The sequence below is a fragment of the Thunnus thynnus genome, chromosome 7 (genome assembly GCF_963924715.1).
Source record: "Thunnus thynnus chromosome 7, fThuThy2.1, whole genome shotgun sequence".
Classification (NCBI taxonomy): Eukaryota; Metazoa; Chordata; class Actinopteri; order Scombriformes; family Scombridae; genus Thunnus; species Thunnus thynnus.
Window position 1 is genome coordinate 185,178 of NC_089523.1, and position 13,224 is coordinate 198,401.

General features: G+C 39.0%; 1 protein-coding gene across 3 annotated transcripts in view; it reads right to left on the reverse strand.

Moving 5' to 3' along the window:
• The window catches only part of ngef (neuronal guanine nucleotide exchange factor), a 65,693-nt gene that overhangs the window by 39,418 nt on the left and 13,051 nt on the right, over nucleotides 1-13,224 (reverse strand). For 2 of the 3 annotated variants that reach the window (XM_067593745.1, XM_067593746.1), the window contains 7 exons: nucleotides 11,746-12,081; nucleotides 11,180-11,244; nucleotides 9,538-9,788; nucleotides 7,960-8,120; nucleotides 7,689-7,841; nucleotides 3,663-3,792; nucleotides 3,417-3,491 (listed from right to left, as the gene is read on the reverse strand). In XM_067593745.1, coding sequence (XP_067449846.1) covers nucleotides 3,417-3,491; nucleotides 3,663-3,792; nucleotides 7,689-7,841; nucleotides 7,960-8,120; nucleotides 9,538-9,788; nucleotides 11,180-11,244; nucleotides 11,746-12,081 — 1,171 coding nt within the window. The remainder of the gene's footprint in view (nucleotides 1-3,416; nucleotides 3,492-3,662; nucleotides 3,793-7,688; nucleotides 7,842-7,959; nucleotides 8,121-9,537; nucleotides 9,789-11,179; nucleotides 11,245-11,745; nucleotides 12,082-13,224) is intronic. The other variant, XM_067593747.1, reaches the window with a different exon arrangement.

The following is a 13,224-nucleotide window of genomic DNA, read 5'->3' on the forward strand; positions in this document are numbered from 1 at the left end:
AATGTAAATGTTTACTGTAAACGTAGCTAGTTATGTAATCTCTTTATGTTGTTATTGTCCCTATATACAACAGTGTGTTGTGAATCCCTGGCTGCAGTCAAGAGAGACTCCTTGTGGACATTTGGAGTACTGCGTATACTATGGTTAAGCTGACAACAGAATTACCTATTATGGTAGTTACTTCTTGATTATTCAGAGCAGTTAGACTCAATTCTATATTTGTTGTTGCTTGTGCTCCTTCAGATAATCACAACTTCACAACTTGATGATCAGCTGTTTATCCTTATTGGATACAGGACTCAATGTACACATCTACCTTTACTCCTGTGGGACATTATTAAAGATCGTTGACTGAACTCCTGGATTGCTGCAGTTTTTCTGACAGAAGAATTAGGCCAGACTTGTATATGCCAGCATTCAATCTACAAATATATTTAACAGAAGGGATTGATCAATTTATTAATTGTGCCGAACAGAAACTTAGAGTTACTTAGATTTTCGCTAATAATTTGAGAAAAGTAATGCTGTCTAGATTTTTTTTATTTCTTTGTTATATTTACTGAGTAAGTCTTTATAGAGCATATAATCTGCCTGCAATTTGGTCTTGCACTCAGATTTGCAGCAGGTTCTTTTTAGTGCCTTCACTCTTTCCACATTCCTCCAAGGTGCTTTTGATTTACCAGAAATTATCTTGGTTTTTACAGGTGCAATATCATCTAAAATGTGTGTCACTGAAAGATTGAAATTATTCACTAAATTGACACACAAAGACAATGAGGACAAATTAAAATCAGAAGTAAAATCAGAATTAAAATCAGAATGTGACCAGGTACTCCTGGCAGAGTTATGATATCTAGTGATAAACTTATCAGATGTGTCTGCACAGATGGAGTGCCTTTTAACTGATTTTACATCAGGTACATGTTTTCATCCATTGTAAAAAATACAAAAATGATCTGAAATCCCAACACCTAGAGTGCAGTTTGGAGTTATATCAAGGCCTTTGGAAATGACCAGTTCAAGAGTGTGACACAATCAAGCCTATGTGATGTCATGAGATCATTAATAATGAAGGTTTTATTAGTAAGGGATCTGACATTGAGAAGTGCAAACTTTAAGGTGCTTGCAGAATACTTAGAATTGTCAGCTTTGGCAGAGTCAGGCCTGCTGTGGCTAGAGACTGGGTTTGAGAGTCAGAGCACAAAGTGGCAGGACCCACACAGTTAGAACTGGATGTAATAATGGGAGAATAGGTCTGGATTGGGTCTTGCCATGGTGCATATCAGAGTGAATTAAAGGCTTTAAACTGGATGAAATTAGCAGTCAACTGCTTTGTTCCCTTTCTATTTGGGTGCGCACCATCAGCTCCGTACAGTCTTGAGTTAGTCCAAAAGTAATTGAAGTTGGAGATGAAGTCATATCCTGCAGCAGAACAGAAGTTTTTTAGCCAGTGGTGAAGACTGAAGAGTCAACTAAATCGTTCAGAGTTTTTGGAGAGATTTGGAATAGGGCCAGACATAATAAAATGTCTTCCCAGACTCTCAGTTTCGTAGCACAAGGACTCCAAGTCTGCATGTAATTTACTGGAGTTCCTGGCCATGATGTCATTTGCTCACATGTGCGTTAAAACAAAATTAACAGTGGGATGCAGGTCAATGAGAGCTGGAATGAGTTCAATTACGTCGATTACCTTGCCACCAGAGAGACAGTAGGTGATAGCACCAGGCAAAATTAGGTGTCTGAGTCACCTACTATCAAAATTTCCGGATTACTGCTTACCATACAGTTGTTGTAGGTGGCAAGTTTCAGTGGGAGGTGGTATACGGTGTTAACCAGGCTAGCTAGGTTAGCATCAGCGTTGGTCACACTCGGCGGGTCCAGCGGCATAGCCCCCTGGCTGGAGGGACCAAAGCCGAGCGGACTAGAGGACTGCCGGAGTGACTGGAGCACTGGGTGTTGCAGCAGGAGCTCTACCGCTGTCCTCCGGTGATGAAGTACACAGTCAAGGGCGTTTGTCAGAAGGAGAGTTGGCTCTAGAGCTGGAGTTGCTGCATGGAGATTTGCGCCTTTTGGAAATAGGCTATTGGCTAGATGTAACTTTGTGCGTTCCATCAACACAATCCACATTCAGCAGCAGTGAAGGCCACGTTGGTAGAGCAGCAAAAGGAGCAAAGAATTTACACAGCTCCAAATCTGTGGAATCATCCTGGGAGTTATAGAGGGGAAGGGACAGTCTTTTCTTGCCCTTAACTACTGAGGGCCAAGTGGAACAGCCAGGAGATGGGTCAACTGTGTCAGGGTGTTTTACCTTCACCGGTAGACTGGTGGACTCAAGAAGCTCCAGCGAGGCTAGCCGGGAGCTGAGGTCAGTCTGCTGCTGGAGAAGGACTGAGATGAGCTGCTCAATGGAGGCTAATTCACCCTTGATCTCAGAGATAAACAAGGAGGTGACCATGCTTGGAAGTACGGTATATCCTCGGTTTCACCAGAAACAATACCAGCAAGGAGGTAAGTATCCTGGAATAGAAAGGAGTAGAGCGACTGGCTAGCCTAGCCACCAGGCTAAACTTAAAATCCAAGCGTCGGCTGACTAAAAACGTTTGCCTCGTTAAAACATATACTTAAAAAACCAGGATCTAAAAGTGTAACAAATAATTGTGGCTTTAAAAACCAGATAAAAACGGCAATTTATGACAGAGCTTCTGACGAACCAACACAACACAACACAATGCCAGCGCACTTGTGATTGGATCACTTGAGACGCATGTTAATGCCAGGTGTAAACAGGGCCTTAGAGAAATTGGCTAGTTAAACTACCTCAGCCTCAACTAATTCTCTGGTAATAACGCTATCATTCATAATTACATTTCACCACCAGCCATTCATTGCTCCTAATACACCATTTAGAAAATATTACATTAACTCTGGTTGATTATTCATTTATCTGTTTGCAGTTATACTCATTTATTCACTTGTTAACCATTTCAGTTCAACAAATATGTATTTATCAGCATGTTATTTTCTGTGGCTTAAATTTAAAGCAGAAAATTAGATCCTTGCATCGTGACACACTACTTCAGACCTGAGATTGATAAAAGCGTTTCTGTGTGCCCTCCTGGCACAGTTGATGAGTAACGGGGATGGTGCCCTGAACAAACGAGGATTTTATAAAAATAAACGTAGATGTTCCTACAAGGTTAAGAGTTATCAGAGAAGACAGCTGGTGGAGGTCCACGTGGTCCACCACAACAGAAGCATGCAAAGAAATCATGCATGTAATAATAAAATGTGTGTATTATTCACGTTCATGATCCAAAGTAATGTGGCAGGAGTTTGTGCTTGCAGTCAACATAGTGTGTAAATATCACATACCTTTGAGAACCCAACCTGGGCCCAGCCCCGTGACTGATGCTCACCTGTTCCAGTTGTTGATGTGCTTTAATAGCATTTGCCTCTCTCTCTGAGTTTACCTCTGCTTTTTTCAGGATATTCTGTGTGGAGAAAGGAAGTCAAAAATCAACAAAAAGCCTTCACAGTGCCACCAAACTCCTATTTTTTACAGCAACTTTGACACATTTTAAAAATGTATCCAAAAACATTGTTGAATCTTGCTGTCTTACTGTACAGTGTCTATTTGGATTAACTCATGTTGGCACACTCACTTGTACAAGCAACTTGAGCCTTGTGATCCTCTGGAAAGGAAGGATTAGGAATGACGTAAAGGACAGGCCTCTGACAAATGGATGGTTCTCCAGTGCAGCCATGGCCTCCCGAAATGCCTGATTTCCCTCTCTGGACAGTCAGTCATGTTAAGACAACACAAGTCATAGTTGGTCATACATGTAGAATTTTCGTAGTGTCAAAAAATCCCATGGAAAAAAAATGTTTCTCAATACTTTCTGGCTTCCCTACCCTGTCTGTAGTTCTCATCCCCAAACCAACTGGTACCTACTGAAGACTTAAATATTTACAGAGTAATTACACCCAAACACATTTTTTTAGCATTAAATGTGTATTTATTACTTGGTTGTAAAGTATTTTAGTAGTGCTAGACAGATTTACTCAAAATCAGGTTCAGTGCATACACACACACACGCACACATACACATACATGTATATGTATTGTATATATGCATATATATATATATATATATATATATACATACACACACACACACACATATATATATGTATGTATATGTATATGTATATGTGTATGTATATATATATATATATATATATACAGAGACTACTGCTACTGGACAGCACTAGCAAAATCCCACAAAAAAATGGAAACATATGTAGGCCTAAACAGACAGTACACTGTGGCAACCTACCTGACCACAGTGTCTGATACAAAACTGAGAACACTGACTATAGGGGTGGGCCTGAATCCAAATATGATATTCAGCAAAGCACAAATAGTGGGTTTTTTATGAACATTTATTTCATACAAATATTCTTAAAATTATTTGTTTTTGGGAAGAAAAAAAAACGTGAAATACCAGCGCACAGGTTGGTTACATCACTATCTCAGTCTGTCTCCTCTGCTCCTTTGTTATGTCTACCAGCAGGTCTCAATGAGGGAAGTCACATCCTCCTGCTATATGACGCACATTTCCTTATTTGGACACCACTCCTGGAGTTGGGGGTGTTCCCCAGACATAAAGCTGAGCAACTGACACAAGCTAAGTGCTTGCAAGGGACTCTCCATAACCTGTTGTTCCCCTCTCCTTTCCACAAAGTTATTTTGTAAAAAACAGGCAATAAATGAAAAGTGCAAAGCAATAATTGCCTTTAAAGTTCTTCTCTACACGTTACACACTGTGCTGTCTCGGTGTTATGGGTGTATAAATAAGTAGAAGTCTGTCTGCGCATTTGTGATGCACTTGGTTTTAGCTCAGTAGTCAGCGCACTCATCTATAACCAAGGAGACTGGAGTTGAAGACTCAGTGTGGGGACCTCCCTCATAGGATAGTTTATTCATAAACACTAACATTTTAATATCCTAAAATTAAAAGCGTAAGAAAAATAAAAAACTGATTTTTACACCTATTTCTGCTTTTATTCGAATACAAATAGAAATAGAAATAATTTTGTTGCCTCAACAAATATAGATACAGATACAAATACTGGGCTCTCTGCACATCCCTAACTGACTAAGTACAGACTGAGCGAGCACAATCCGGCAGTGGAGGTAGGCTAGCAAGACAGACTTGGCTGTGCAGAGAGGGGAGGTTGTATTCTTACTGTGACCAAGGAGCAGTGGAGACAGAGCTGCACTTCTTAACTCACTGCAACCAATATCAAAGTATTAGAGACCAATATTTTACAAAAAATGCTGTAGACTGGAGGCAAGATATGCAGCAGCCTGCCATGAGCTACACAGCTCTGTGAGCCACTTGTCCCACATGGCTAATAATTAATATTTATTAATTAGTCATTCATTTGTTGTATGTTTATATCTTATGTTACTCTTACATTCCTTCCATAGCCCCTCTTGTTCTCCATGCCCTCTTGTACTGTTATTGTTTATTGTTTATTTTATTTTATTTATTTGTGTTAATTATGACTGTATAGTTTCTGGTAATATGCTGTGGCAATTTATTGCATGCAGTCATGCCAATAAAGCGACTTGAATTGAATTGAGAGAGTGAGAGAGAGAGAGAGAGAGAGAGAGAGAGAGAGAGAGAGAGAGAGAAAGAGAGAGAAAGAGAGAAAGAGAGAGAGAAGGGTGGATTGATCATAAACACAGAGGCCAAAGCAGATAACTTGATTTGTTGTGAACATATGCATTGCGAAACCCTCAAAGATAAATTATTGGCGTGGGGGGGGGGGGGGGGGGGGGGTCTGTAGGTCCTTTTCTACACCACTCAACTTCTTGGATTAAGTCTAGAAACAGTTATCTGCACTAGTCTAGATTAGTTAGATTGAGGTTGCTAACAGTATATAATTGGGTTGATCAGGACAGGAAATGATTATTAGAAAAGTGGCTATTTCATATTTGAAATGATATTTATAAAACATTATGTAGCCTAAAATGGTAGTAGGTTGCAGGCTACTAGGCCATCTTCAAGGTCAAACAAGGACAAACAATTTATATAACTGAAATAGCCTTACAAAACATCATAATATGATTTGGATATTTAAACCTGGTTAAACAATGTTAAACCTGAGGGTTGCTATTCTCAATACTCACAAGGCCATCTTTAGAATCTAACAATTGCCATAAAGTACAAACAATTTGGATGAATGAAATGGCCTCGCAAAAATCTAATTCCAATCCCACCTGTTTATTTTACACACAGGTTTTAGTAGTATATATTCTCAATTGCACCACTAGCTGGTGTAATTGTAATATTATATAGGAATGAATGATCATAACTTCAAAAGCAGATCATTTTAACCTACATTATCTCAAATCAAGGACTATTTTAATGTACAACTCAGAGGGTTTTGCTCCTCAAGATTTAAAAGGGCCATTTTAGTCGAGGACTAGACCTTACTGTGACATCTCCCCTTAGAAAACTTGTATGAGAAAATTAGAGAATAATCATAATAATAATAATGAAAGCACAGTGCAGAGTGACTGGATTAAAGGAGAGATCATTGCATGGAGCGATGCATCCTCATATTTAAAAATAATTCCATCCAAAGTCTGACTAAAGCTTTATCTAAAATAGTCTGGAGAAGTCTAAATAAGTGACTTTTCACTGCTGAATATCTGACTGTTTGTTAATTCAGACTCTGTCTGTCTCTGACTGTGCTGTCAGTCTGCTCTGATCGATCAGCGTTGGGTTTGACTGAACCAACTCCAAGTGTGGTCCAAAAATGTGTGATTTTTTTATTGCTTGTTTTTGTCAGTTGCTGAAAATAGTAAAATGACCATAGATATAGGCTGCTTAAATATAATCACCTGATTGCGGGGACTGTATGACGATAAATTTATTTTTAAAAAGACAAAAAGTGGGGTAGCAAAACCATAACTTTGCTCCCCCTAAATGAATAATGGGAATGAATTTGCTACATTTGGAGGGGCCTATGGACTTCCTAGTGCTGCATCTCCCAAATGTTAGTTCATAAACTAGTCACTGGCCTTGCAATTTTCTCAGAGGTTTTTCCAGTAACTCAAACTGTGATTGCTGGCACAGATCCCATTTAGTGTCTGCAAAAGTATCTGTCCTCTGAAGTGTGGGAACGTCACACTCTCACTCAGATATGTGTGGTTGACGAAGAGGGACATACACATTATATTCATAGCAACCACACCCTGCACATCACATTTGTCATGATCAAAACCTGTTCTCCTCTGAAAAGAGACGGGCTAACAAAACATTCACAAACATTAAAAAACATAGCAATGTATGAGGGATGACACCTATTATTCTCTCACTCTAATTAATTTTCTTGCACTTATTCTCTCTCCAAGCATGAAATTATCATCAGTATGGAGCCAGTCAAGCAGGTCACAATGTTGTTCTGAGCAGAGGCCTTCTATTATTTACTTCTTCCAAAAGACAAAATACTGTCCAGTATCAAGAAAAATCACAATATATTTTGATAAATCATCACTATTTGCTTCAACAGGAAATGACTACCCGGCTCATGTACTATTCCACAATTAACCACTAGTGTAGCATAAGACATAGTCCACATGAAATAGATGTATTCATAAAATAGGTACTCACGAAATGCGTCTGTAGTTCTTCTCTTGGTACACCTGGTTAATAACGTATTTGATGAAGACACTGAAGTGTTCAACAGCGTGGTGGTAAACAATGTCACACACATCAGAAATCAAAATAGACTTCTCAATTCGGTGCTCAAGATCCATCAGGAACCTGAAAATATTAAGAGACCATTATCCAGTGATATGAAGCTAATGCTTCTTTGCTGGACTGGAACTTCACAATTGAGATGTATGATCACTGATTGGTGTTAATCAAGACCTTGTCCTACCGTTCACTGGCTTTCATGACTTCCTCAATGTTGGAGAACAGAAAATGCATGTCGGATTGGCAGAGAGTGTTGATTAAAACAGGGTTATGAAGAAAGTGAGTCTCTAAAATCTCCAAACTCTTGTAGTAGGATGCTTCTGAGGTAACAAGCTCAAACATGGCCTAGACAAAAAAAATCATAAAGCACATTAATACTGACTGGAGATCCCTGCATCCAGTGAGCAGTTGATATGATAAAATTCTGATGAAGTAGGATGTCCTGCTGTCTCAGCTGGCTATGACACATACTGGATGAAAGTCATTGTTTTCATTTTACTGATTTCCACTTAAGCCTTCAACCACATCTTGGCAAAGATGGCAAAGAGTCAACGATCATCGACCAGGAGTCGACAGTGGACAGGCGAAAGGTGATCAAGGAGGACATGCATATCCAATGTCAGAGACCGGGTCAGGTTACCATCTCCCTGACCACCATATATGTACATATGTTCCATACATAGGTCACGTAAAGACAACTGGGCCAGCTCCATTTGTTCAAGAAGACCATATGATGTTTTCGAACCTCTGACTGAACCTCTAATTCAATTTCAATGTATCAGTCTAAACAATTGCCTTCTTTGACATTATTAAGGGATTTATATTATCCCCACCCCTCCTCTTTTCCATGAGTGGATGAGTTATTATCGTATATAGGTCATTATGACACAAACATTATTTATGAGGTATATTAGCCACAGATTGTCCAACTGATTTGTTTGTGAATATCAGGTTTCATTTTATTTGGAGAATCAGCAGCAGCCTGACTTGCAGAGACTGACCTGAGCTCTGATGTCATAGTGAAATATCTAGCTATAAATTCAGGAGTTGAATGAAAAGTGACACAAGGAGAGGTTTTTGAGATGATTTAGAGATAAGTTTAAGCTTTGCTGTGGCTCTTTCATTAAACTCTTGAAATGTGTAATCCAAATCAACAAATTGTCCTCTGATGATGTGTGAGTGACTACCTGGTGAAATGGAAGAACCGAGTTCTTTACTACTCAACTCCACTATATGAAATAACTTTAAACAAAAGTGAGGGAAAATATGATTGTTGTGGTCTCTCTATGCCTTTAACAAGCTATCTCAATCTTAAAAAAGAAGAATGACGTGTGAAACAACACTGTTGGTTCACATCAGCTCAGAAAACAACTGTCCAGTTGGAGTATGAAAATGACATGCTCAACACAACACACACACAGACCTACAGATACTACCTACTGCACTGCAGCAGATAGTTGGTTTAAACAGTAATGAGTAATAAGTAATGAGTAGCATATTACCTAAAGGTTATTATACATTCATTGTCTTTAGAGTGAAAATCTATTATATGTCAATTCATGATACAAGTCATTCTTTAGCCAAGTTATATCAGCAAATACAAACACAATAAATGTTGGTACTGTATGTGTGAGTGCAAATGTGTTCTTCTTTATCACAGAATAATGAAACCTTTCCAGTCATGTTTACCTCTTAAATGCAATATGCTATAAATATTGTTGTACCTATCCACATTACCCTTCACCCTCACAAAATTTCTCACCTCTTGCATTATGATTTCTTTCTGCGGTAATTGGGTGAGCAGACCACTGGCCTGCACAGCTTCCAGGTTCTGCCACAAGCTCAGTGAGCGTGCACTGTTTCTTAGCTGCAGCTGTAACACTGGGGGAGACATGACACCAGACCCTGCCACCACAGTCGCTGCCATGACTCCAGGAGAAAGGTTCTCACGCTGCCGCCGTTGCTCAATCTCCTGTTGCTTGGAAGTATCCCGGTATTCCTGGTACAAGACGGCTGGAGGGTCAAAAGAAAATGAGTCAGGCATTATGTACACAGGAAGAATTTCTTTTTGCTTTTTGCAAAGTCATGGCATGGGAAAGGCATGTCACTTTGCTTTAGGGATGACCGTTGTGACCTAGTGACATATTTTTGAGACATTAGGAGCAGTTTTAGAGAGTTGCTGCCACATTTCTGGGTAAGCCTATGTTTCCCTAGCCTGTGTAAACTCTTATGTTGCTAGCATTGCATTTCAGGTGGAAGAATGTTAATAGTTTAAATAAAGGTTAAATAAAAAAAATAATACAACTTAAAAAAGTAAACATATCTTTACATCATAACATTCCTGTCAAGTTTTTCAATTTGATATTTATTCACCATAGTATGTGTTGCAAAATGTTATTAGTGTATGGAAGGTCTGGTTAAGTTTATTCAACTAAAACACTTTGGTTAAAGCAATAGCTCAACATTTTGGAAAATATATGTATTTGCTTTCTTTCTGTGAGTGAGGTGAGTAGATTGATATTGATTAAATCTCTTGTCTGTCTAGTAGTGAGAGGACCTTGAATTAAGTTAAAAAAAAATTAAACTCATGGAGGGTGTAGTTGTGTTACTACACATCTCATCTTTTCAGAGGAATTGATAAAAGAAAGTCTCTGGACATACTATTCATTATAGGACAAAGGCTAGTGGAACAGAAGATAGCCAAGAAGTGAGTTTGCAACTCTCTGCCACGAGGCAGTCAGTGCAGAGGTTGGAGAACAACACAGATACTGTTTCTCTCACCAAGTTTCAGGTGGGTTGCTGATAAGAACAGACATTCTTTTCAGGGAACATTGGCCATGTGTATATCAAGAGGGAAGGTGACTTTGAACAACAGGGGCCAGTTACATAATCTCACTCAGTCATATACTGCAGATTGCTTTAGTGGGCGTAGAGCTGGATTGTGAATTACATAAGAGAGAGTGAAACGCGCACACACAGCCAAAGAAATGCACAGCTTGGAGATAGAGAAACAGTACATATATATGTAAACCACAGACAATGTAGCACTTTTTCAAGCTACCCTGTTCTTTTGTTTTGCTTTTTAATTGTTTACTTCCTAGTCCTGCAGGTAACCTGACATCTTAAGTAAATTTGGAGTAATCCCTGCAAATAACCATTATACTGTGTACACACATTACTACACAATGGAGAGTAGTCTGTCAATATAGCCACACTATCAGCCTAGAGAGGCACTCAACCTTGTTGAAAGAGTCATGCAGTGATAAATACAACATAGTAAACCTGTAGTCTGTTGTTGGGTTACTAAATTGTTTACTAGAAAGAGACGGTTTTGTAGAAACAGCTCCGGAAGTGGTAAAAGTAAGTGAAATATATGAACTACCCTTTGGCAAGTATTTCCTCACCAATGTTTTTGACAATGTTGAGACTGTGGCAAATTGTCTGGGAGTCATCTTCATTGCTCAGCAACCTGAATAGAAAGAAAAAAGGACAGATACATGTTTGGACAGGCTGGCGGATACATATATTCATTTTATGCTTGATGATTCATTTTTCTATAAATAAATAATAAATTATGCAGCAGTACTGTTGGTGCATTCCAGCACACACACACACAATGATGAATTGTTTGCATTGTCTTCTCCATCAAACCCAACAGATTGAATCAAAGCACCCAGATTGCTCTTTGTATCAATAAAAATATAAAAACATCTGTGCCTCTTCACATTCACTTTCTTGCCACACTAGAAGTCACAACTCAATCATTTCAATCTTTCCATCACCTATTTTCTCATAATTCAGTGTATTTGTCATTTTGTAGCTCAACAAACAAAAGCTTTTTTTTGATTTTTTATTTGCTTGTTTTATGTTTTATATTCACTATTTATTATTAGCAGAAACCCAAAGTTTAAGCCTCCTTTTTCATTTCTACCCTTTGCACCTCTCTGTTTCCAATGTAATTTGGTCTGACCTGAGGTTGACGTTATCCTGGTCTGCTCCATCAAAGCTGGGCTGTTGTGAGCTCATGATTTTCCCTCTGACCTCCTGTACAGTGCAGGCTGCAGCGGTTTGCTCAGACAGCTTTTTTATGTCTCCACCATGAATGCTGTGAGTCCGGTAAGTGATCATGTCAGCTGTAAAATCGCTATTCTGGCTGCTGGAGGCAGCAGATATGTCCACACTCCCTCCTCCCACTCCTCTTCTCCTATTCACAGCATCCTTGTTGTAAAGAGCATGTCTGCTGTTGGCCTCACCATTGCTTGGCAACACAGTTCTGGAATGATGGAGCTGTGGTGAAAGCTGAGGGCTACATTTGACAGGACAAAACACACTTTGGAATCACATCTATTGCAAGCCATCTTCACCAAGGAACTGAACTGGAACTGTAAGGCATATTAATATTCTCTGAGTATAGTAAGGTCATGTACAGCTTCCTCTGTACATTTTCGTATAGGATTTTCACAGTTGTATTTTTATTTGTTTAAAGTTGAGTGCATTCTACACTTTTGTTCAGCAACAGACTTTTTTAGACATGCTGTGTCATAATTTAGTAGCTGGATCCTCTAAAGTCTGCATTTCTTGTTCAAATACTGTAAGCTTCAGCAAATGTGGCCAGCCTTGCAACCTTCTTTTGCCCACATTTTGTGGACACAACTAATGTATCCTTTGTAGTAACATAATGTACCTTTAAATCTGGTCTGTAATCACCAAACCAAAACTGCCAACAGCACTGGACAGGTTCCAAAGGCATGGACCAAGAGTAAAGGGATGGACAAAACAGATCAAGTAGGACATTCACATCTGATGCACGACCATCTTTGAACAGGGACAGGAGTTACTATCCCCCCTTTATGTATCACCACCGGTTATCATGTGACCAAAGTTCCATACTGAGGTCGAGCTAAACCAATTGTTTGCTAAATGAAGACCATGAGACATGGATGAATACTCTGACAGTCAGTAAATTGACTTTTGAGCTTTGATATTTTGTTTCATATACTGTCTCTGTTGAAGGTCAATAATTAAGTTTCATGGTCACCTGTAATGGTTTAACGGAGCATTCAGGTTATCCTGGACAACGTATCCTGTTTATTATTTGTGTTAAAGTTAGTGTTATTATCTCTCTCTATCTCTCTGTATAAAGCAATCTCTGTATATAAAAAAACCCTCCGTTACCTCAAAATACCTCGGGAGTCAACGTGCGGAAATATGGACAGCGCTAATCTGCCGTTGCAATCCACACTGTGGTCGGAGGTGGGATTACATCTGTAGTGATAATGACTTGAGAAGTTTAAGAGACTTAAGCTCTACCATTGAACTGTGGTAACGTTACTGTGAACGAAACTCGGCATGTACGTTCAAAACTTAGTGCTAGATATATCAGGCACGTTCAGAAATATATAATAATACCTCATAAACAATGTTGCTTCTACAACGTTGATTTGCTTCT